Genomic DNA, 25,890 nt, shown 5'->3' on the forward strand with positions numbered 1-25,890 from the left:
CGGTGGCTCGTCGTTACGGAATTTCTGCGCGCCCCGCGGCTATTTCGACTTTGATAGATTGAGGTGCCGACAATGTTTTACATTATTAGACATCAAACATCATATGTCACGGCGGGGGTGATTGAAGAGCGTGCGTTGCCCCTTGCCAAACCCTGCGGCGGGTTGAGGGCTCTGAAAAAATGACTGCGCGTAAAGTGATTGAAAAAGTGGTGTGTGCATTCGCTTGGTTGGACGAGTGAACTTGAATGAGTTTTTATTGAATGCATGTTGTGGCTTTGTGCACCTGTCATCTTGAATCTCTTTGTCGAAAAAGATAGACATTATATCGTGTTCTTTCAGAGATTTTTTGAGTAACAAATTTAAAAGAAAAGATTTATCGCTGTAAACAATATTCATATTATTAGGAGAGAAAATCAAAGCTTACTTTTTTAAGGTCGGAATAGAAGGGTTAATTTGGCATCGCGCGTAATCGCGCGATCTGTTCTGTTGTACGTACGAAAGCTACTGTAAAATGGATCGTGTCATCTAATGCCACTATATGCAGAAGTAACATAAATTACATCTGTAAAGAACGACAATCCGAAGCTACGAAGAAGCGACCTTACACAACTAAAAACCACATTGCAGACAGACAGAATGGGCCAAGCGAGTTGAAAAGCCATGGCATCCAAAAATAACCGTTCAAATTCTCACAAATTAGATTGAGAGAGAAAGTGTTTCAGTATAGCGCGATCGAGAGACAGATAGAGCAAGAGTAAGAGAAGCAAGGCAAGACGCGTCGTTGTCGTAGTTGTCGGTGCATCGCTCGAAATAGCCTCCGAGCAGCTGGAACGGGTCTTGGACGCTGAGAGAGGGGGAGAGAGAGGGAGAGAGAGTTTGTCTAGTCGAGAGAGTTGAGCGTTTTCAGAGAACGCGATCAATCGCCACACCACCATCACCACCACCACCACCACCACCACCACCACCACCACCACGTTACACGATAGATTACGTAATGGGCTAAATATGGTTAACTCGTACGCCCAGTAGTTTGATGTTTTTGCCGGTTTCGATAAGCGATTAACCGATCAACAGTTTACACCAAAATTTTACTTTTTATGCTTGCCTGGCTTGAAACATTTATGCTCATTTTATGTTAATGATTGATGAGCTTGTGAATGAGTTAAGTTTTCCAACTACATAATAATCTGGCTTATTAAGCATCATATAGGTTTATAATGGAAACGAATTTCCAAAAATCATTGTTTGAATTAGACTTTTAATTATGTAACTACCCCAATAATACAACCATAAAATGCTTGAACGTTATAAACGTTATTAAATATTAAATGTTACATGTTTACTTTTCTCCATCCTCATTGGATTCGAAAAGTAATACGTTTAGTCTTACAGTATCGTAATGTATATATTCAGCATCGAAAATTCCAAGCATTATCCCAAACCCTAGCGAAATAATTAATCAGAGTGACATCGACTTAATTCCATTACCTATAATCATATAGAGAATACCGATTGACAAGAAAATTATTCCTTCATGAATCAAAGGTTATCTTAGAAACACTCAAACTTAATAAATTTTGTAACCAATATTTCAATATCCACTCTGTCTGGGAAATCTTAAAGGCATGTGATATCATAAAAATTATAATTACGGTGCAAATCAGCAAAGTTATGATTATAAATGAGCTTTTTCGATGGCAACTATAAGAACATACGGTCTGTTGCAGTATGCTATTACTATGTTAGTAGAATAGCTTTTCTCTATAACGAGGTTCTCACCGAACGTGGTATATTACTACACAATCTATTAACGTATTGCTCATTATTATAAACGGTTTAGTCAGCGACGCGTCTTTGTCTTCAATAATATTATAATGTAGTTTACTGTTTATTGTAATCGATACAAATTTTGAAATGTCCATAAAATGATTCTCTAACGATGGAGGTGTCATCTTTCGTCTTTGTCAGCACATAAAAATATGTAGATCAGCTATAAAACATTAAAAGCTTTGCGGCGGAGGTTAGATAACTTTTTTAGGAACATGTTCGTATATTCGTTAAACGTTTCTTGCACGATGACATTCGAAAAGAGTTGACAAAGAATGAGTCCAGGACAGCATCGATACTTTGGTAATACAAATATAAAAAACATAAATAAACATAAAAATGGAAAAGTGCATAAATTTAAGTGATCAAATATATTGGCATATTCTTTTTAATCCTCGCGCTATCGATGTACTTTTGAACGAGACAAGAGCAATGGAGCCTAGGAGTAATCAGTGAAAGTGCCTGTCCAGCCGAACCCCGCATCGCAGCCGTGTTACTGTTAACTGTTGGTCGCTCGCTATCTTGTTCATAGATATTTCACGAATGCAGATGTCCGTGCGGCTTCGTGCAGCTTCGCGAAGCTGGTCGTGCGCAGCCGTGAAAACTGGAAATCGAAGTCGCGAGTCTGCTGATTTTCCCGCGCGACTCCATGCGGCTGTCACTGGACTGGCAACTTTGTAAAGCAGATATGACAGCTGATGCAGATACTACTCGTACAATACAAATCGGTAGGTGTGTTGACATGCAACCTTCTACCTGCTGCTACCTTCGTGATTATCTCGCACTAGGGATGGATTATTTTTTTTTTATAGAAAGAAGCTAATAGAGACACTAGTTATATATACAAGTCGGTACTTATGCTGACGTACAACTTCAAGGATAGAACTGGTGTAAATGCCGTGTAGTTTCCTCATGTCGACAGATACTTTAGGTAGTAAATTAGAATCAATGTTATTTGGTGTGCCATCAGTTCTTATCAGTAAATACACACCAAGGTATTGACCCTCGAGTAACACACCAAATTATTCCTTGCATTTTAAGTTTTTACTATTGACACCGCAAACTGTTAATTTTTGTTGTTGTAAATTTCAGTTATATTTAAAAAAATATACCTACTGTGCACATCGAAAATTTCCAACGAATTCGATATTTGGTTGAGAAAAATATTGTTTAGAAAAAAATTACAAACAGAAAATAGCTTTAGTAAATTCAAAGTAGGTCGATGTACACTGTATTTAAAAATGTAGTGTACGCGTTTCGAGATTTCTCAAGTGAAAGCAAGAATCTTCCGCAACAAAGTGAATCGCTATATAAATGCTCTCAATCGATCCACGAAAGCCTGAAAAAAATGGAGTTGAGTCGAATCCGATACTGCAAGCTTTAATAAAAAAAGCCATGCTGTACTCTAGCATATTTCAGTTGTAGCCCAGACGTGCAGGACTTTTCTATTTAACATTCAGAGAGCGAAAGAGGGAGGGAGGGAGAGAGAGAGAGAGGAAGAGCCATAATATACCCTAGCTGCAGTGCCGCGCGGAGCAATACATTTCCGTTTGATTTACGAAGCGTAGCAGGCAGCGGCAGTGGCAGCGGCAGCAACAGCAGGAAAATCGAGAAACGCTAAATGGAATTCAGCGTCATTGTCGGCTTGCAAGCCTCGTCGGCGTCGCCGCCGCCGTTTATAATTATCCAACCAAGTCTGACCCTCCTCTATTTCGGTGCAGGTGCGTGTGCGAGTGCACGCGCGAGCTGTTAATTAGTTATGCGCGCGGAGCCGAGCTTCCACTTGCATTTTCGGCGCTGCTGTAAATGCAGAATCTCGCGCTCGCGCGCCTTATCCCAAGGTGGCGAGCTTCGCAGTCTTTTTGCTGGCGTGCCACTTAACGCAAAGTTCGCCGCCAGACACTGCGCGCGCGACGGAAGCCGCGGCGATTATTATGCTCGGCTCGACGCCTTTGCTATAATGAGCCAATCTCGCCGGACTCGTCCTCGCCTCTTTCTTCGAGACTACTGCGAGCGTGCGAATTTATTTACGTGCTAATTGAATAATTTCGGACAGTGCGGCCCGCGCTTTACCGGACATCATCTACATTATTCAACGCATCTCGCGGGATTGGCCGCTTTCTTTCTTGCAGCAACAGTGTGCCTAAAGCGTCGCGAATATTGTGCCGGCAAATTTATCTCGGGGAACTGTGGAATATAATAATTTCGCTGTAAGTGAATGCACCACCGCGAACCTCGTTTATCTTTGACTTTGAATGCACGGAAAAAGTATGGAAACCGCGACGATGTTATCAACCCACAGCCTAACTTTTCCACATGGCACTTTTTTCATGTTATTGAGCGTTACGCTCTGGCTGTCGTGTTTCCTGTTGGCAAAGAATGTACCAAAGGGAGATGCGTTTTTACGATCTACCGTGCGCATCAAAAGAGTTAAATTGAGAACAAACGCCAAATGCTTGCAAACTTTAGCCTACGGTTTCACCATTCCCACTTGATTGGGCTTCCAGAGCTTTCTCCAATTTTTTTTAAACGCACATTATTTGATTGCCTTTCTACGAACTGACTTGTGTCGAAGGTTTTAATAGACAAATATCGTGCTGTCGCAAGACAAGAGGCGTTTAGTCTTGGTCTTAGTCTGTCGTGCGAATATTTTGCGAACTCGTGCATAACCAAATGCTAGCTGGTAATTTTGAGTAAATGCCAATCAAGTGTCGTTGGAGCCGTTCTACAGCGCAGATCTGGTTACGCGATGAGTGCACAGGGAATCGTCTGTGGCCCGTAACGACGGCATTTCTATTTTCATAACAGTAACTGCCGAAGAGAAAGTATATTTGTTCCCCGAAAATATTCCCCTAACTGTCATTGCTATCCAAACTTAGCCTCCGGCTGTCACCTTAGGATGCACCTCCAGCCCATGCACCTCCAGCCCAGGCGGGCAATTCGTTGACGTTATTGCGCCGAGCGCTCTCACGCGACTCAAAGGCCACAAATCCAGCGGCGAACGCGCGGTATTTCAGGAATGCAAGTCGAGTTTTCATCGATCCGCGCGTCGCCCCGTCATCGGCTGTCTGCACGAGAAAAGCTCTGTGCGAATCAGCGGGAAAGTCGAGTGCGGCTTTGCGCGGCGTCTTATCTGCACGTTAATTAGCGGCCATGTGTTCGGAGGGCTTCTCGCACCGATGGCCCTGATCACACAGCTCTTCGCTTATCAGTCGCCGCTGTTCTAGTTTAGCCCACTTTTCTCCGGTCTTGCGGCCACGCGGCGAGTCAGCGTTTTTTTCTCTGCTCGTTATCTTGCTCTTTTCTGAAATTAGTTCGCGGAAGGTCTGGTCGTTGTTGCGAGGAACAACTAATAGCGGAGGCTCACGTAAGTGAGCGGCCAGAGCGAGTTCTCGCTAGCATCGAACGATGACGCTGCGTCCGCGGAGGTCATGAGCCGTTTCGATTGATTAACTATTCCGATCGCAGCCAAGTAAATGTGATGCGCGCGCGCTTCAGGCAAATTCACGAAGCCGCTCGCACATCTCGTCCTTGCAGAATGCTCAATCAATTGACGTTCGGTACTCGAAACGTTCGACTGGGAAATTTCATTAAAAATTAACGTTGCAGATTCAGAGGCGACGACTGTTTGAGTTGTAGGATCGTTTGAACCGAGGAAAAGTTATAAATTAGGTCAGCCAAGTTTATTCGGTCCATTATGCTTCTTTTTCTCTTCGTTAAAACATATTTCTCGAGCTGGAGGAGCTTTCTCGTATTTATTTCAAAGTCCCAGCTGCTGCTTCGAGCTGCCGTTGAAATTGGCCTTTTCCGAGTTTTTCATCGGTGGACCGGAGTCTGCTCTCGAAAGTCGGCTCTGCTAATGTATTTAATTTTCCCAAGTTATGCCTACTTTTTGTTTTTCAAATGTTGGACAGAAAAGTTGCTTTCCTTGCCAGCTTAGCCTGTAAAGACACCAAAGTTTGGCGATTCACTAATTATTCATCGAAACTTGGTTGCACCTCCGACTAATTCGCCATTCGGCCCGCGTAAATCTCAATTCTGACAGAAGCGATTGCTCGGTCCTTTCAATTTAGCTCGGAATGACAAATGTATCGGCAGATAAGCGATCGGTCGCGATCAGTGCAAAAATAAACCTCCTGACCTTTACTGACGCGAAGTTCGCGTGTGCCGCGCCCGCCAATCGCCAAGAGCAAGCATTATTCGCCATTTCCGAGAGCCGCGGCGCTCCCGCTTAATTAAATTACGTCGCGCTACTGTCGTTGAAAAACGAGCAGAGATTTGGCTTTTTCACGGCGAGGGACTTGCTTCTATAGAGAGGCCAACCGAAAGTCTACGCTCACTCCTCGTTGCAAATTAAATCATTCCACTGTCATTTCCTCATACTTGTGTAATATTTTCATTGACCGCACAATGCTATGATATATTTAATAAATTCTTCAGAAAGTACTGAATAGACTTTCTTATCGACGTAAACCTTTCAACACCAACGTGCATATTTTTTATCGACCAATAGCGTGGAAGATTTCACATTTTTCAACGTTCTTAAAAGTCGTTCTTTTATGGTTAAACTTAGTAATCTTGATTTACTCTGTAGGTATCTGTAGACCTGTAGAATATTTTAAAAAAGGTTGACTTTTGCATAAAATAATGCCCACTTTATAAACGATCTCATTGATATCCGTATTTTTCAGCGAGGGAATCACGATTCAGCAAGTTCTATCTTTCTGCAAATTAAACGAGAATTTTTATTACGCCTTTGCTCAAAATATAAATCAGCGCATGAATAATGTAGATTACTTTGACGAACGCAATAAAATAAGGAAATATACAGCGTAACAAGCTTGAAGGCCGTAAAGTATAATGACCGGTTCCTTCATAATCCGGAAAAATCCAGAAACATTGATCGAGTTACTCGAGAGCAAAGGTTCAGCCGATGAATGAACGAACACGTGCACGCAATAATTTGAAAAAGTGAATCTCGAGTAAATCGCGCGTGTGTAATAATGACGCACACTCGATCACGAGGAAGAGGAGATGGTAGAGGTAAAACAAAATTTCACCGCGCAAAAGTCGATAAATTTGACGGTGCGTGAAAAATGCAGTTTTTAATAGCCCCTTTTAATTGATTCCGGCCAGCGGGGCGCGCAATATACGCCCTCACCTTTCGTATTATTGCGCGATAAGCGGGCCCCGGCCGGAGCTCAAGTGTATTGGCTTTGTAAGTTGATCGGATTCTCTTTTGCAAGAGAGACATTTGAAAATTCAATCTCTTTAGGGGTTGAAGATTTAACAATTTGCACGCCTTCTACGGACATCGCGCGTAAGGCAGATATTTAATTGATGGCTACTCAAAGTACAATGGAGAATTTTAATTGCGATGCACAATGCCGGCGCTTTATAATCTCCGCGTTTTCGGAAATTTAACGGACTCGTAAATTTTATATCGTATCTATTAAACTTGCCTGAATATTTAGCAGCCCTGTGCGGAATTATTTTGGCATCCGTTGGATAGCCATGAAAATCGGAGTACGTTTGTGATAGCCCCACTGAAAATTGCATGAAAGTTAGTATTAATCAATACGTGCGTAAAATGCTTCTTGTCTCTTACAACTGAATTGGAACACGTGGGCCAGCTCGGCATCCACGGCCTTTTTATCCCTCGAGGTATAAATTCACTGCGCAACGATGCTTCACTCGGGACTATCCGCCGTTTGCCGTGGTATTTACTTGGACGAGGCATATTGAAAAACCAAATTGTTCACAAGTGTACGTCAGTCAAATAGAGCCCAAAAAAGTCTCATTGAAAAAGTTATTTAACGAGCATTTCCATCAGGCTGTTCAATAGGATCGAACGCGAAATATGGGACGTGAGTTCCGGCAGGACGAACCGATGACTCTCGGCATCAGCTCGTCGATAGCCAATCAGTGGGCGTCAGCTATTCAACTCAAACAATGTAAGCGGCAAACTATTTCCAGACTCCACGTTATATCGAACGCAAAATTTACCCCGCGAAACTCTTTATGCGCACGGCCGGCCCCTGAAAATTATGCGCGATTCATTACGTGCACAAGTATTCCATTATTAAGTGCAGCTTTTCAAATAGTTTGCGTAGCGACAGCGGCCGAGACAAACGCACACGCACACACACACCCGTACCCACACAAAGGGTTTGGCACGATTAGAATATTGATTCGCTGCGGTCGCGCGCCTCCCGCTCACACGCGATCCGACCGTAAAACCTGCCGCAGTGCAACGTAAAAAAATGTCTTTTTTGCAGTATCTCTTTTGTTGGCTCTTTGCCTCTTTCCCCCTCCCCCCCTTTTTCCCTCTTTCCCCCTTCCCCTGTTTTTCGCCGCACGAATGCTCGTCTTTAGACGCATAGATGCGTTGAAAACGATTCGCGATGCGGCCATTTATCCAAGCGTCAGCTCTGGCTTTTGCTCTCTGTGGGTCATTTCGGCAGTTGAAACGACGGTATCGCTGAAAGGCAAGAGTTTAGTCGTGACGGGTCAGTCGACAAGCCTCATTTTGTTTCATTGTCATTGTCGTACAGTCGATGACAACACGAAAGTCATTGGGACAACGCAAAGTAACGGATGATTGTAAGACTGAGACGGAAACTGTCGGGCGAGCTGATTGTACGCGAAGCGGTCGATAATGTAATCATACGAGGACGCATTGAAAAAGGAAAAAACATTCTGGAGTACAAGCCTCCGCGGACGAACGTAGCCAAGCCAGACCTTGCTCGCAGTCGTTATTTTTAAGAGTGTGCAGGTGAGCCCGATAAATTTTACGTTCGGTAATTTCCTTCGACTGTTTTTTCGCGAACTACACGAAAGCGGCATTAGCGCGCGCACGCGTGCGCTGTCAGCGAGGTGGCGAGACGAAGCGCGAGTCTGGAGCGAGACGCGGACTCGCGCATAATATCGGCATCCGATAAACCCCCCTACCTTTCTCCCAGTCAGCCTGTCGATATGGATTTTGGCGCTCTCGATGTTTGCCTCCGCGGCGTCTCGAGGGTCAGTACAACTCGAACGAACTTTAGCTCCGCCAGGGAAATCGTTTTCCGATCTCTCGTCTGCTCCTCTATTTTTTCCCCTCCAAGCACCACTCGTAAAAGGGTGCTCGAGTGGTTGCGTGCACGCGCGCACGGATTTTAGTGGGTTGTAAACGCGCGGATCTGTACGCAAAACGACATTCAGAGATATCGCTGCGAACGCTTTACAGCCACGCTCGGCGTTGCTCGCTGCTCCCATCGATGTACGCGCGCAATGCCGATGCGTCGCCCTTAAATTAATAAAGACCGGCAATGTTTACGCAGATTTTGCATCCGTTTGTGCCACACTCGAAGCTCTCCTTGACAAACGATCCTTCGATTTGGTTTGCCAAACAAACAGCTTTTCCGCGTCCCTCCTTACATTTGCTATAAATAATCAATTTCATCACGATTGATTAATTTTTCGACGTCACGAAACTATTTGCAGATAATGGTGGAGCGCGTACAACGAGCAATTTCATAAGCTATCTATTTGAATTCGGCGAGATGTACACGTTGTACTTCAGTTGTGCCGATCGATAACTCAAAATACCAAAGTCAATCCCTTTTCCAAACTAAGATTCTCGCTACCGTGACTCACGTAAATCCTAGTCCGGCGTAGTAATTCAGTTTCATGATAAATTCGTCGCAGCGAAAGATTTTTCCAGCACCAATCGACAAATGATTTTTACAAATATTAAGAATCTTAGGGGGCGTATGATTGATCCACCGTGTCTTAAAACTTTCAATCAACATTTAAACTTGCTATAAACGATATAGTTTTTTTCCAATAATTGACTCTCGCCAGAGAAAAACATGGACGTTGCGATCACTTAGCGAGATATCGGCAAATGATGGTGAAACTTTTCAATTTCACTGTGTTTGCAAATTGACTGGAAGCTATTTGAATTTGATGTGCAACGTATGCCGATGCGTCACCGACGACGCGTCCCAAGTATTAATCGTAATAAAATATTCTTCACAACAGAACGTGCGTTTTTTAGCGATAGCGCATAAATGCATTATTTTTGTGACGTCTTCCACATTCGTTCCGACTTTCATTGAATTGCATTAAAAACGATATCGCGATAGCGATAATGGATGGCAGTCAGCGGCAATTCTCTTCTAAAATTATTATCAAGCGCCATTTGCCGTATTTATGACAGCAAGCTTGAAGAGTAAAGCGCCAGCGGAAGAGCGTGAATGGCGAAAGAAAAGGAAAAAGAGCCGACGAATAGAAACGAGAAAAAAAGCAGGCATCACGAGCGCAAGTTGGCCGGGCACAAGTCCGGCGGAAGCGCGGCAGTTGGGGACCGATTTCCGGTCAGCCGAGTGGAACTATGCTGATTCAACGGCGGAGCGTCACTTGTACGCTGCCCTTCGCGAATCTCATTTGGCGCGACTGCCTGATCAACTGCACTTAGCGAGCCTAACTGCGAGGAATTGATTACACAAGAAAGGCTGAGTTTTCCAGCGCGTAGAGTCAAAATGCTAATAATTGCATCTTGGCAACGCGCAGTCAGCGGAAAATCAGGGACTTTCGCCGATACTCCTCCGTTGATTAGTCGCGCAACTGGCACAGTAAGCGAAGGCAGACCGGCGATTACGACACACTTTTGTTCCGCGAACAAAGAGAAATTCGATTCTATTACTATAGCGTCGAATGTAAATTGCCGTTACGCAACAATTGGAGAAGCCTTGATTAGCTTATCTCGGAATGGTTGACCTTCGGACAGGCAGCAGCAGCAGCAGCAGCAGCAGCAGCAGCAGCAACAGTAGCAACAGCCTGACGAGTGAAAGTTTCGTGCAGCTTGGTCTGGCTTTCTTTGTGCGTGGCGTAACCTTCGCCAAATGGACCGTGAACGAGTGCATTCCATGTTCCTTTTTGTAAGCTACCACGCGGAAGCCGCTTTTTCGCGCTGCTCGGAGATTATGTAATTGAGGCGTGCGCGTCCCAAGGACTATTTTGGGAGTTGTCGCCAGTGACATTTTCATTTTCGCTCGCGACGCGCGTGCCTCTGTCATGCAACTGAACGAAATCGAAAGTAACGAGGTGAGACGAACGACTTGTTAATTTTATTGACGGTAAAGCTATTTAGCGAGCTGTAGTCTCATTCGAAAACCATGAAAAATGTGAATGTCAGTGATCATTAATCTAGCAAAGATGCCTGGATACGCGATAAGGCGGATAAGGTCCGGTTCGCAGCGTAGCACGAACCACGCGACGGAGCGGCCGTCAACAGCACGCGCAAAAGAATAAAAGGCGCGAACGTGAATTGACCGAAGCGCTCGGGTTTTGGCGTTTGATTGACGAGAAGACGGCAGCGGTGAAGACGAAGGCGGCGCCCATAAAGTCGCTCGGCGAGCCACAGTTACGGATATAGAAAAGGACAGGCGTTCTCACGTGGCGTTCTCTCGTAGAACAACGCGCACAAGTTTAAAGGTTTCGGCGGCGAAGATGCTCTCGAAATAGACGTCGGTACAAAAACGCTTACGTAAGCCCTCGCGTTGGCCCGCGCGCGAGCGAGCCGTCGTCGCCTCGCCTCGCCTCGCCCAAATGCGCTCTCGCCTAACGCCAAGAGCTTAAACGGCCTGCTGAATATAGTTCTGTATTTTTGCAATGTCGGCACATCGCTCGCCCGTCCCCTGTTGTCGCCTCGCCGCCTTATTTATTTTTTCAAGCGAGCCACGTCATTGCCGATCGCGCGCGTTCGCCACCGTTGCACTTGCTCTCGTTCCCTGTGCTCGTCACGCCGCGGTGCAACGCGTCGGCGGACGAACCCGCTTTCGACAATCGGCAATCGTCGCTTCGGCTGGCACTCTCTGGCGAGGTGGATTTGCGAAGCTCGCGCCGAGCGTCGCGACGCCAAATAAAGAAGAACAAATCGGACAAGCGCGATCCGCGGCCGTACAAGGCGGCAATGCTTGCGAAGGCGAGTGGAATAAGCGTTGAAATCCGGTCGTCGCAGCATCGTCGGCCGAGACCGCAAAGCGGGTCAATTGCGCGATCCGAGCGGCAGCAGACGCCAGACGCTTTCTCGCCCCTGGCAAGAGCCTCGTCTTTGGCTCTTGCGTAACGCATCGCACACGTACGCACGCGCGCGCGCGCGCGCATCCGCTTAAGCGCACTCGGCTTTTCTCGCGCCGATCGCACGGCCGCCTGAAAGGACGCGCGCTCCTCGGAGCCAGCTGCTTTCTCGCTGTTTGCCCCTCCGCGCGCACGGACGCGCTGGCCGCGATCGGCGTGCCTCGCGGCCCGACGGGCGAATTCGAGCTTTATCGTCTCGGCCGCTGGCGTTGCCGTTCACAGCGATCGAACGCGTGTGATTTGATTCGTCGGTCTAAGCGATCTCGGGAAGGCCGTTGGAAGAATGCGGACTTGTCAATTACCGAAGAACGCCAGAACAGATGTGTCTCGACGCGAGAAAACGTTGCAACACCGAAGGCGACCGAAGGCGGTGTTCGGTTAAGGCCTGGTTGCAGCAGGCGCAGTCGCTTCCAGAAAGAGATCGCCGATCGTCGGACGACTGAGAAAGAAACGTGGCGGAGCGGTCGAACGTCTTGCGCTATAATAATACGACCTCGCGCGAGATTCAAGTTCAGCTTAGTGCAACGCGAGGGTTTTGCGATTGGCCAATGAGGACGAACGTCTGGCCGCTGCAGGCCGATCGGACGAAGGGCCGAAGCCCGGCGATATGAATTGGCGAGCGCGTCGCACGCGAGAACGCTTCCGTTTCGCGCGAACGTTCGCCTACGGGTCGTCGGTTGGCATCAGCGTGTCGCAAAAATAGAGGCGGCGCGCGACCTTGCGCGAGAGGCAACCGCAGGAAGCTGGCAAGAGCGGCTCCGATTCTCAGCTCTCTTTGCGCGAGCAGAAAAATGAACGGCAGAGAGAGAGAGAGAGAGAGAGGAGGGGCGCAGCCTTGAACCAGAAAGTTTTGGGGCTCGAGGGGCCGTTCGCCAATCTGCTGGTTCTTTCGGCGATTAACCCGTTGACCCATATTGCCGATTTCGGTGCTGCTTCTGCCTTTGGCGTGATAACGTCGATCGCTTCCTTCAGATACACCTAGTCGGCCGCGAGAGACTCGAGATTATTTGTCGAGCGAGCGAGCGAGCAAAACCGAGTCAGGGTTGTACGTGATGTGCCGGTTGATTGATCGATAGCTTCGCCACTCGCTTGTATAGTCGTACCTAATTTTAGATGCTTTCCAGGCTATTTCGCGTTTGTTTTATCCCCGTTGCGCCTACGTGATGTTTGCTTTGCCACTGCTAGCGCTTCGATTACAATGTCGCAGGGGCTTTCCCGACGTATCAGCGTTTCAGCGCAAATCGCACCTTCGATGCGTCGACCAAGCCACCTTTTTTGGAGATTCGCGAAACTCGTCCAAGCGCTTACCTTGGGCTTGTGCTCCTTTTACCGAGAGTACCTCATGCATCCTTCAAAAATCTGTAGAGCCTTTTTCACTTGTTGCCTAGTCTCTAACTGTCGCTGAAATGAGCCATAACTTCGCTTGAAACTCAATCACCGCTCAATTTTCCGTAGACAACTTCACTCTCAATTGAAATGCCACCATAGTTCAACAGCCATCTCTCGCACAATAGAACCAACCTCTCCCTCTTTCTTTCCAATTATGTCATTTTCATTCACGCTGCGATGGTTTTTGCGCCATCAATCGTTCGCCCCCGATGCATATCATCGCTCGGCGATACAAAACGCTCAGGTCTCGCTGCGCTGCCCGAGTGAAAAAAAAAAAGCGTCGGCCGTTCAAGGACTATAGGAGAGCCAAAGCCATTCACTCGTGCGCGTGCATTACGCTTCGGAGCTCCGACTAATGAAAACGCGCGTTCGCCACGGGCTTCCGTCTTCGACATGTGAGCCGTACTATTTTTTTCAAAGAGAGGCGAGCGTCGAGTGCGACTTGCTCAGTGATTAGTATGTTAAGACACGCGCGCTAGGAGTTCTGCCATTTCCTTTTTCAAGATTGCGATTCACCTGGTTTTCATCGAATCTCACAGGCTGCCCCGCGCCAAAATTAGTGTACATACACAGGTGACAAGTACGCCTCGATCGCCGAGGTTCGGCGTCACTAAGCCCCGAGCACTGGCTACAAGGTCGGACGAACGATTCCGCAATAAACATCCTCCGATGAAGGCAGCAGTGAGAGAAGAGGCGAGCAAGCGGTCGATTAAACGTCGAGGGCACCAAGGGGGGAGACGCGTCTTCTGTTGCCATCGAGCAATTTGCCATAGCCGGCGGCGGCGTGCGGTCGGTCAAGGAACGCACCGCCGCTTCGCCTTCGTGCGCGTTGTTGTTGTTGTGGCGCCGAGGTGGAGGATTTTGCTCGAGCTAAGAATACGCGGGCTTTCGCCTAACGAGCGCGTTGTATGGCATCGCTTTTTCGAATGTTTCGCTTGACGCGCGTCGCACTGAGCCAAACGACAGACCAATATTTCGTTTCGCGGAGCTGCCCGTGGACGAACTTTTAATTGGAGTACCGGCGTTCGACGCCGTTTTCTCTAAATCGACTGACGTTGGAGTCGCTCTATTGCGCTATACCTCGTCTATGCCATTTTCCATTGGCGCCGTATTTGACGCTCAAACGAGCGTTATGCCTTGATGGCTATGGGCTTCGAATAAGTGACTCTCGAGCGAGAAGCCCGACAACGAAATCGACTTGAGAAGCATTCGTCTCACGTCCTCTCGCAAACTCTTCGCTTGCATACGCGATGAACGGACGGCAGCAGTAGTCGAGATCTCGAGACGCATCCTCCAAGGCAGCCGGAACCCCGCGAGATCCGCTTGTGCAGTGTTACGCAACAGAGAGAGAGAGAGAGAGAGAGAGAGAGAGAGAGAGAGAGAGGGGGGGGGCAGGGAGAGGGGAAAGAAGCCATTCACCGCGAAGCGAAGTTGGCGAGAACGAGAGGCATAAAATATAAGACGAGTCGGCGGCTAGCGGCGGGGCAACAGGTCTCAAAAGGCTTTTGTGCCGAGAAAAGAGGGCTGCGCGGAGACGTCCCGGGCCACGCGTGCACGCGCGCGCCTTGCCCGAGAGCTATAAATACCAATTGCCGGCCGGAGAGAGACGCCAGAGTAATTCGCTTATAGGTGCTCCACATATTCCATGATCCGCGCCACTGTGCGACGCACGCGGAACAGCGGAGCGCAAGGATTTCGGACTCGAGCTCTGGCTGCTTAGTAATTGCAATGCCGCTAACCTGTCTCGGCGCACCCGCTGCGAGCTTCCCTCCAGCTTTCTAATTGTTCCAGAGTCGACAATGCGAGACGCGTCCGCGTCGCTTCCGGTTTCCTGAGTTTCGCCGGTTCGCTGTGTTCGCTGCGTTTGCAAGCACTGTCAGATGTAATTGTCGCCCTTCGACTTTTATCGCGGGCAGAAAGACGGCGGAGAAAAATGAGCTCGATGCCCAGTATATCTCGACGCTACAGTGAATGGTAAACCCTACTCCGCGGCGTCAAAGGCGCAGCCTTTACAGACGGCAAAATGAAGCAGATCGATGAATCGCAGTGTCCTTATGCTCTTTTTTTTCGCTCTGACGATGTACACTTGTTCTTCGCAACCACAGTTCTGCCTGTTATGTTATTATGCCTCTTGGCTCGACGCATCAGTGTACAATTGGCAGGTGAGATAAATGCGTCTAGCAAGAAATTGGCCCTGTCGCTCAGCGAGAGAGGAGAGAAATGGACAAAGAACAGTCGGGCTATTTCGAGAAAGCCGCAAATTTCGACATCCTCCAAAAAGCCGGAGAGCTTGGCGGGACGAGGAAGGGAACTTTGAAAAGCTAACTGTCGCGTCGCGCGTCGCGACTGGTTGGTAATTCATTAATAAATTCAGTAGTAGGGTCATTCTGTCGGTTCTATTAGTCAGCCGACAGTCGAATTCGGAATGCAAACTTGGCCTACAGTTTGAAATAATTGAAAACAATTTTTTGACAAGCTGGAATAATAAGACTTTTATAGATACTAGAATGATCAAAATTCGCGGGAGAGCATCTAACAGTTTTCCGAAGTCAGGCAAATTCGACTAATTGGCAAATTCTCGAAGCACTAAGGTAGCTAAAAGATTAGAAAGACTAAGACGCTTATGTTTATTACACCGAACAAAGTTCCTCTATCGATTTCAAATAGCAGTCAGCTTAGCGAAATGACGGCAGAGGCGTGGCGAGGCAGCAGAGAATTGATCGAGCTCGGAGGTTTTGATTAGGAGAGTAGCTTCTTCATTGACGTCCGTAGCCATTGTAATTTTGTTGGGCTGCTAGCCATTAGGTCGGAAAAAAGCTGCAGCTCGGTTAAGGACTTTTAGATGGAGCGGACGCGTCATTTACAGAGCTGAATTTATTGAGTCGCCAACTGATTAATGAACTCCCTGCCCATCGACCTTTGCTACGTGACTTTTGCTGTAACGCTTTCCATTGAAATTGTGTATCAATGACGTGGGAAGACCGATCCGTGAAAGTTACGTGATAAGAAAAGCATGAGCTGCCGAAGAAATTTAGGATTTGGAACTGCGAACGACACGAGGGGCGGACGTAGTGCATTTCAAAATTAGTGCGGTAACTCGAGGTTCTGCGCGAGAAAGTTTCAAGTTAGCGATGCGCAGAAGAAAAATCTCCGCAAGCAATAAAAATTGGCGCAGTGTGCACGTACGAAGGGAGATAAAGGCGCGGCGGCGGCAGAAATAATCAATCCGTGCCGTGGCGTTTCGTCATTGACGCAAAGCCGCCTTAGAAAAACGCGCGCGGCGGGCTGCATTGCAGCTTCGCGCGCGCGTTTGGCTTTCGGAGGCCGACGTGCTATATATACGTATCGCTCGGCCGCAAGCCGCATCGGATTATCTTGCCTTCTGCTTCACTCATATGCGAGGAGGGATTTTCGCGATTGGTTCTTTTTTACAGCAAGGGTTCGCGCTTAAAGGAGCCTTTTTCGATTTTCCCAAAGTCGGAAAATTATTAGGTTGGCTGTTTCGTATGTGCATTTTCGATCGGCTTTCAGCTTTTTGCTGTAGATGTCGGATAACGATTACCAAGCGAAACACCTAACTCTGTCCGATAAGCTAGTCGTTGTCTATCGTCAAATGTCCAGAAATGTCAAGGTCATTGATGCTTCAACTGAAGAGAGTGAATGGCTAAAGGTATTTAGGTTCACAGATATTTTTTATCAAACGTATCGAGTGTTTAAGCGTTGAACCTTTTAAATGGCATTTATCAATGAAATGATATACTTGAGTTTTAAACGATCGTCTCTTTATTGGCGCGATCGGTGTAGAGTTGCGAAAAATTGAAACGAACCAAGTTTCCGCTGCTTTACGAGTAATATACACTTTTCGAATAAACAGAAGAGCGTCAAAAGCAATAATTGGCGCGCTGCCTATAATCAGATAACTTGTATTTAACGTAACAATCGTCATCGGATCTCTCGCAGTATAACGGAAACGAATGAACAAGCGCAAATGAAAGCGGACTTTTTGCACCGAAAAAGGAATTAAAAAAAAAGTAAGAGATCCAAGCTGCTGCTGCAGCTAAAACTCCCCAGAGCAAGAGAGGGACGCTCGCTGAAATTGGCAATTGCGCGCCGACAGATTAGAAGGACGATCTGGGGATCTCTACTTGTAGCAGAGCTCTAACGGCTTTTCCATTTGCACTTTCGCGCAAGTTCTTTGCTCTTTTCTTCGTGCGCTGGCAACGCGCCGCCAACGCGCCGCCAACGCGCCACTCTTTCGCGGTGGAAATTCATTATGCGTTTTGATGGAAAAAGCCTCCCGCTGCTGCTTCCTTCTTCGCAACGAGTCAAGTGAGATGAAAGGCAAGAATTCTATGAAAAGGATGGAGGCAAAAAGACGCGTTTAATCTGCGGATTGAAGCTGAAGCAGATCGACCGGGCAGAAATGCCGAAACAAACATGAGGAGCGTCAGTTCGAAAGTCGAAGGTACGTGCATTCCTCGTTGCATCGAGCGGCGTGGCATTCGCTAACAAAAGCTCGCGAGAAAGGGAGAAAGAGAGAGGAGACAGCGCACCGGCACTCGAGTGCCGGTGCGGTGCCAAGCTCTCGTTTCGAGGGGCATTTCGCTGGTTTTTGCAACGACTCGACGTCGACGTCGAGGCAAGAGCAGCTTCGCGCGGCGGACAATTGAGAAATGTTCTTGGCCGACGTTTTATCAGCATGCGCGCCTATGTGGATGGAAATACATTTTGGCTCTCTCGACGTAATTACAAGCAACTATAATCGCACTTTGGCCCACTTGCCCATGATTCTCCTCTTTTCCTTCGCGCTATCTTTGACTCTTTTCCAGCGCGGAGCTGGCCTATCTCAGTCACCGCTCGCCAAACGAACGACCAACGGGCCGAGTCGATTGTGATCCCGTACGCGCGAGGCAGCGAAAGACGACGTAGTGCCAACTGAAAACCTGAAACACCGGCATTTTTTCGCAATACCCTTGAGAGCGCAAGAGCAGCATTTTCCTTTTGCTCGCATTACTCCGTTCGATAATACGCGCTCGCCACTCGAAAGCAAAGCACGCTCCCTCTTGTCGAGCAAGGGCGCGGCGTCCTAAGCGCGAGTCTCGCAACAGAGAGAGAGAGAGAGAGAGAGAGAGAGAGAGAGAGAGAGAGAGAGAGAGAGAGGGCTGAAACGAGCTCGCAGGTGTGCGCTTCTTGACGGAGTGTCGACAGGTGCGCTCGGCGTCGTCGATTTGACAATGTACCGGCTGGCGCTGCCAATCTCTCGCGGACGAATTGCTGTCTGCTTAGGCTGATTCACTCGGCGCGAAGGGTCGCGAGCGCGCGTGCTAAATCCGGGCGAGGCTCGGTGCGGTTTCACGACGACGGTTTTAGTCTTCCAGATCGTGTCCGCGGCCGGCAGAAGCGCGCCTAACTAACGTTCGATTTCTTTTCGCTCTCCTTTGACGTCGCTCCTCGAATAGCTCGAGCCACTGGCCTTTAATCGTCGCCATTTCTCTTGGCCCTTGTTTCGCTCGAGCAGCTCGCTCCATTTTGCCGGCGTGCGCCATGCGAACGAGTGCAACGAAAACGAGAAAGGAACTGCCGTCCACGAGGCGCGAAAATAGTTATCCAATCGAAGAGATGGAGCGGCAAATTAAGAAACTAAACAGACGATTTTTCAAAGCGCTCGGCTCGCCCGCAAATACAGGCAGGCGTACACGTGTAAAGGCGTGCTGCCCCGGGGAAATAATTAATCAAAGCGGCGCATTGTCGTCCGCAGTTGCGGCCTCCGCTTTTGCCCGAGGCTGTATACAGCAGTTCCTCCTTTTTTCGGAATAATTAATTGGTCGCCGAACAAAGTTGAATACGCAAATGCGCTGAAACGTTAAATCTTGATAGTTTTCGCTCTCTCCCTCTCTCGGTGCGGCGCGTTGTGGTTATCGACGTCCGCGCGTTCCGCGGGAGCAGGGTTCTTCGTCTGTCTGCACAGCTACCGTATACAGCTAAGTCTCGTGCCCGTACTGAGTTGATTGATCGACGGTGAAGCCGTGCGAGATCGCTCATTGAACGTTTGCCGCCGCCGCCGCCGCCACCGCTGCCGGTTCGCTTCCATATCAGCTCAGCTAGTTGCGCGTGGCTGCAAGTTCCGAGCCGTCGGGTCGACTTTGCCAGCAACAGTCAATTGTCGCCAAGGAAAGACGATCACGCGCAGCCTCCTCCACGCATCAGTCATCGGCAAAGCGCGTCGGCGAGCATTTCGATTTAGCGCATTAGTCAGTGCGTCGGTTGGTGCGCCAACCGTGCGTCCCTAATATTCAAGCAGCAAGTAGACTATTAAAGGGGCGCGCACTCCGCGGCGGGAGTAAACTTGCCGCCATTAAATCAGTCGTAGCGAGCGAGCGACGCCCGAAACTTTAATCATTCGCTTAAAATTCTCGCGCAAGTTGCCGCCCGCTATCTGCAAATCGACCGTTAAATTTTCATTCGCCGCCAGCTAATCATCTCCGGCTGGATTTATTCGCGCGGCTATTAGACGCACCAAGAGCGTGCAATGACGCCCGTGGCTAATTTTGCCGCTCCAGAGCTGTTACGGAAATGACGGACGGCCTCGCGCGGGCTGGATTCGCTTGATTGTCTCGCGCGCGCGTCTCTTCGTATTTTTGAAAACTTGGCGAGCGCGACTGTTGGCCGCGAGACCCACCCGGCGAGCGCATTGGCGCGCGACGGACCCGCTATTATATAGTTTTTCATTATTTTACGAGTGCACCGATTTCGGACGGCTCTGGCTGATTTATCGCGCACGATTTTTCGAATTTGCAGACGGATTGGTCTAGTTTGCCATTGACGCGGCTACGGTTACGGCTTGTAGCGTGCCTTTCATTTTATACCTTTCTTTCATGTCACTCGGAAATTTTCGTGACAATAACAAAAGAAGAATTTTTTAACGGAAAAATGGGACTCGCAGCGAATAATTTCGTGCTGTATTTTTCAATGTTTTAGTTCTCTTGATAAACAGATGTCGTTGCTAACAAAACAGTTGAAATAATCCATCTATCTTCACATTTTCGCCATTTGATCGTTATCTCAATATATCCAATTTTTAAACGTTCAAAGATGATCGACAGTTCTAAGTTTCACACTAAATTCTTCGTTATATATATTGTTGGTTTGTTAAGAAATAAAACCCTCCTCGTAATCATCACGTAGCCCCAGTAAAATATGACATGAACACATTTCAAAATTATGCTCCTACCTTTTTTCTAATGGCGATCGTTTGTGTTTCCATATATATACCATACACATTTTTCACCAGAGTACTCAAATGACTTTGAAAGCTTAGAAGAAAAACTGATTTGCTTTGGCAGCTTTGACGTTTTGAACCCAAGACGAAGAGTTATTTCGGTGCGCGCTTTCAGTGGTTCGGTAACTTTACGATGTGTGCCTTCGAGCGGATCGACTACTGAAGTCGCGGTTATAGCACCACGACTTTGGCGTTTCGCTATATAGTGTTGGCTGTATAACGCCGCGGTGCGCCGACTGCTGTCAGACACTGATCAAACGTATGCTCGCTCGTTCATACGTACCCCCAATTTTTTCACCGATCACGCAAAAAGGAGAGTCCAAAGCAGCGGATCCTGACTTAACAGCGCCGTAAAGTCCCATTTCACCGCTGAATGTGGCCGCTGAACATTATCACATCGGCGCCGACACTTGCACGAAACAAAACCTCAGCGTGAGCCTCGTAAAGCAGCTCGCAGCGGCAGCAACTCGTGCGAACAAACGCGCGAAGCTGCTGCTGCACCTCGAGCAAATATTTATGGGCGGAAGCTCGCACGTGCACTCTCTCGCTTCCTTCAAGATGGAGGGGCAAAGGCTGCGCTGAAATTTTAATTAGGCCATGAGAAACTCGCTCTTGACCAACTGCCCACTCAATGATTCATCGGCGCTGTGCGGATGTGCCACCAAGAGCTGTTGGGTTTTTGCACGTTCCATGCTCCGCGCGAGTCTCTCTCTCTCTCTCTCTCTCTCTCTCTCTCTGTCTTCGGTGGGTACGATTCGCAGCCTAAGCTTGCAAGCGCTCTCGTTGTACCCGATCGACGCGCGCCGCCGTCGTCTAATTTTATTTTGTCTGCCTCGGCGACGTTTGATCTTCTCGTCGGCCACCCTTTTTTTTGCTCCCTCTGCGAGCTTGCACCTTTGTTCGCGACATTTACCGAGCACGCTCCGATTCTTTTTCTCAGCCCGGAGTATGTTCCGAAGCGCTGATTTTCACGCGAGTTCAATGAATCGATCAAAGCTGTGGAGATTTTTATACGCCGAGAGTTTGCGTCGAAGGAACGAGATCCAAGGCGAAGCTCGTTCAGCGCACACTTGCCTAGTTTGCATCGCGTAAGCTGCACATTTGAAACTTGGGCTAACGTGTAGCTGCGTTCCCGAATGGCACGTATGCGAGTTCACTCTAGATCGCTACAGCATTATTTTGCAGCGCGTGCCCGTTAAAAGTCCTGCGCTCACCTTCAAGCGGCAACGGAAGATGATAACTGATAAGTGTTATCACAAGTTAAACGAGCGAGTAGCCAGCCGCGCGGATATAAGTTTGTTCATCGGAAACTGGCTACGAGCGTGCGTATTGGATAAAAGAACACGCCGGCAAGTCTCGCACGGGGAGCAAAAAACAAACTTTGCCGAAGGAACACGTAATAAAGCGGAACGAAGGGGAACGATTCACAATCGGAAACACATACTCCCCCATTCGCTGATTCCTTGGTGAACGTCAACTGTACTGTTACTGTACTGTTATTATTATGGTCTTATTGCATGTAGCATAATTCTCGCGCCTTAGGCGTTCCCGCTCACTGATTTTGCACGAGTAAGCGTGGCGAGTACCTCTGATCCGTTCTAACCCAAGCCAGTGCTCGAGCGAAGGCAGCTGCCGCCGTCGCGCATCGCCTCATCCTACTGAAAAACGAAGGGAAGAGGAGAGACGCAAGCTCCTTTGCCGAGTAACGAACGGACAGGACAAGTTCGGCGAGCGGGGACACGCGGGGGCAGCCCATCGCCCGGTAAAGCACTCGAGCGACCGCTCCGATCGCGAGCGGCAGAGCGGGCGCGCACGTGCGCGCTGGCGCGGTAGCGTGGCCGAGCGCCGTCCACCGCTCGGCGAGTGCGCGCGCGCGCGGCGCTCGGAGGTGGAGTGGAGGCGCGGTGGGGGCCGGCCGCCCATGTGCTCGATCGAGCTCTCCGTCGGCGGCTCAGTCCTCGCGACGCGCTCGCCGCGGCCGTCCCGTTGCCCGCTCGCCCCGACGAACCTCTGCCGTAGCCGCAGCCAAGGCGTCGCTGTGCGCGAGATGTCGCGCGACACGTAACGGGCCTCGAGCAGCAGGATCGTTCGGTGCCCGACGGCGCGGCGTCGCCGAGAGGAGTGTGCCCAAGCTCGAGACAGGACGACTCGGAGAGCGAGGAGGATGCACCACACGACGCCGTGGTACCTGCCCTGGGGCTTGAAACTAGTGCCGGTGTCGCTGCCGCCGGCGGCCGCGCACCCGGCCTCCGGCCTGCCCAATCCCGCTCTGCATCTGCTCGCGCCTCTGCCTGGCATCTACGCACCCGAACCGCGCAAGGTTCGTTCACGCTGGCTTCCGCTCGCGCTCGCCACCGCGAGTGATTTGCTAGTGCGCCGACGGAAAGTCGATAGATCGCAATCTCGCGAGCCGTCGTCGCTGTTGCCGTTCAACTTTGTGCCCCGCCTGTCCCTCTGCCGCGCGACGTCGGCATAACTCCACGGCGCAAAGTGCCTCTGCTGCCTCGCAGGGCTGCGGCATCAATGTTTCACGCGTGCACGATTTGCCGCAGACCGGGCCAGCCACTTGCTCCGCCTCGTTATTCCCGCGAGCGCCTCAGGAGAGTGTTATGCCGGGGAGCAGCTTGATAGTAAGATTGGACGGTTCGTGGCGGCGATAAAGGGAGAATCTGTTGCGCTTTTCCGAGCTCAATTGATGTTGCGAGTGCAAGCTCGGGCTGCCTTTTATCGCTGCACGCTCGCAGATTCTCGTGGGCTGCGCCAAGGCATTTAGATGCGAGGGAGAGAGAGAGAGAGAGAGAGAGAGAGAGAGAGAGAGAGAGAGAGAGAGTTCAATGTATACACTTTACGATCGACAAAGCTTTTTTTATCGACAATTACTTAATGCAATTAGAAAATTAGTCCAAAGGTTGAATCTCCAAGCGTCGAATGTAACGTTGCTTGATGGTACTACTTTTGAAAGCGTCCGATAGGTCACGTCTCGGTCTATCAGGCAGCGAGAAATGTCAATCAGCTGACAGGTTAAATCAATGCAGTTACTCGTCTTCAGAGTCATAGTATAATCGATTATTACCTTTAGATATAAATTTCGCAGTTCATATGGCACTCAAAATGTAATTATTTTACAGAAATTATAAGCACGAATTATCCGTAAGTCCATTATTCATATGCGTTTTAACGCTTTAGTTTGATTGAATTTTTATATGACTTTTACCGACAAATAGTACGAGTCCGTATTTGTTCGGTAAACACAGATTCGATTAGTAATTTTAACATTTGTTCGAGCCAAATTGCGAGATCACATCGACCGTATATTTGCACAAACGATAGTGTCTGCGAACAGTATTCGCAGTTATAATTCAGTATTTGTCAAATACTAATTTGGCATCTTCATTACTTAAAAAATCGTATTCACTCGATTACCTCCGCCATTCGATTCGCGCTTTCAATTTTCGCGATGGTAGCACTGTTACGCGCATCGGTCAAATCTGAATGGAATACGCGGGAGCATCGTTCGCAGCTGAAATCGCTAATACGACGCGGCACAAAGGCTCGGCGTAAAACAAAGGCTGCGCCAGCATTGAAGAATGCGATCGCGAGCGCGACCTACTACCCGTTCCCCGCTTTAAAATTTAAATTCCACTTAATTCACCCTATATCTCGAGCGTCGCTTTGCTGGTATCGAGCTGAATTTCAGATCAGCCAATCATAGGTTTGTTATCCACTTTCGTATCCCTTTCAAATTTTTCCTTGCTCTTTGGCTGCTTTTATTCGCGCAATTTACGCGTCACCGCGTCTTTAATTTTTGTCCTATCGGTTTTTTCCCCACTTTTATTCGTCGCTCTTAGCGCGTGCACGGTGATGCGCGGAGAATTGCTCAACGTTAAATTCAATTTCGTAAATGCGCTGCTACCGACATGCCGCGCGAGAGGTCAAAAAATAAACGAACAAAAAACATATTTTATGCGGATGCGTCGCTTCAACATGTGAAAGCATCTGTCTGTAACGTGCCGTTCAATCGCGCAAAAGCTCCGCGTCTTTATTTTCCATTCGGAGCACTTTGTCGAACGCTGCAGCATTATTACAAATTAAAAAAGCCTACGGATCCATCCGCTGGAATGTGAAACAAGCGCAGCGCGGTGGATTTCGGCAGTGTTGACAAATAAATTGGCGACGCGACTTCACAGCGAACACCCGTGTAGGCAATTACGCATCGTTTACCATCGCGGTGAAATTGCCGTGCAGAAAAATGGCAAGCAACGTTTGGCGCAACGCCCGCGTGTAATGATCGTCGTAGCTTGCGCTTATCGCGCTAATGTCGCTCGTAATGAAATTTTTCGCTGGCTCGCTCGGCGCGAATCATCATCCCACGCTCCATTATTATACGCGAAGGATTATCATGAGCATCATTAATATGGATGGAAGCGTCGATAAATCGAATTGCACGTGAGCGGCGCGCGATAAATGGAAATGTTATTGCGCGTACAAAAGCCACACCGGCAAATAAATCTTTGCCCCGTTCTCGACACTTTTGTGATCGTTCCTTGAGTTCCTTCCTTAACCCAGCGCGGACGACCATTGTATGATTTCCCTTTGACTTCTCTCGTGAATCAATGATAAACGACGCCCGCTCTCGGACGAAAGGGCGGCAATACGGAGATCGATTAGTCGTCTCCTTTACCCTTTCGCGTTTGCCAACAGGTCCAAGACAATTTCCAAATCACTCGTCCGCTCCACAGGTTGCGCGGTGCTGTTGCAGCTGCTGGCATTAGTTTGAAAAAAGCAGGCATCGATTTCCCATTTTGACGCGCACGCACGGCTAGACTACGAGGAAAGGAAAACTGTTATCCGCGCGGGGCTCCTGATGGATGATTGGCTCTGACCAACTGCAACGAGCTTGTTTCGCAAGGCATCGTCGGCGGCCGTCGACTGCTCTGAGCTTGAACGTGACGCAAGGAGCTGGCTGAATCTTGATTGCGTTGTTTTATTGGCTAACCGTTATCCGAAATCGATATGTCGCGCGTTCATCTTTGAATTTGCTCGTGCAGGCGTTGGGAGAACCTTCGAGGAAGTCGCTTATCGCGGTAAGCTTCACTCGTCGCGGGCGCAAATCGACTGTTGGAGCGATGAATCCAATTCGCTCTTTAGCGGACCAAAAAACATCCACTCTTGACAATTTCCGTCGACGGAACGACGGAACGACGGAACGACGGAATCAATCGCTGATCAGAACCAATTAAAGCCCGCCAGGCCGAAAACTGCCTCTGCGG

At 48.7% G+C, this 25,890-nt stretch overlaps 1 protein-coding gene across 4 annotated transcripts in view; it reads left to right on the forward strand.

Annotated features, from left to right (window-relative positions):
• The window catches only part of LOC131665006 (pseudouridylate synthase RPUSD2-like), an 89,672-nt gene that overhangs the window by 3,321 nt on the left and 60,461 nt on the right, over window positions 1–25,890 (forward strand). For 2 of the 4 annotated variants that reach the window (XM_058936576.1, XM_058936575.1), the window contains exon 1: window positions 22,587–22,940. The exons of the other annotated variants lie outside the window; for them this stretch is intronic. In XM_058936576.1, coding sequence (XP_058792559.1) covers window positions 22,785–22,940 — 156 coding nt within the window. In that variant the 5' untranslated portion in view covers window positions 22,587–22,784. Of the gene's footprint in view, window positions 1–22,586; window positions 22,941–25,890 lie in introns of those variants that run through there. 4 annotated transcript variants of the gene reach the window in all.

Source organism: Phymastichus coffea, unplaced genomic scaffold (assembly GCF_024137745.1).
Source record: "Phymastichus coffea isolate CEN01 unplaced genomic scaffold, Cenicafe_Pcof_1.1 PCOF00047, whole genome shotgun sequence".
Classification (NCBI taxonomy): domain Eukaryota; kingdom Metazoa; phylum Arthropoda; class Insecta; order Hymenoptera; family Eulophidae; genus Phymastichus; species Phymastichus coffea.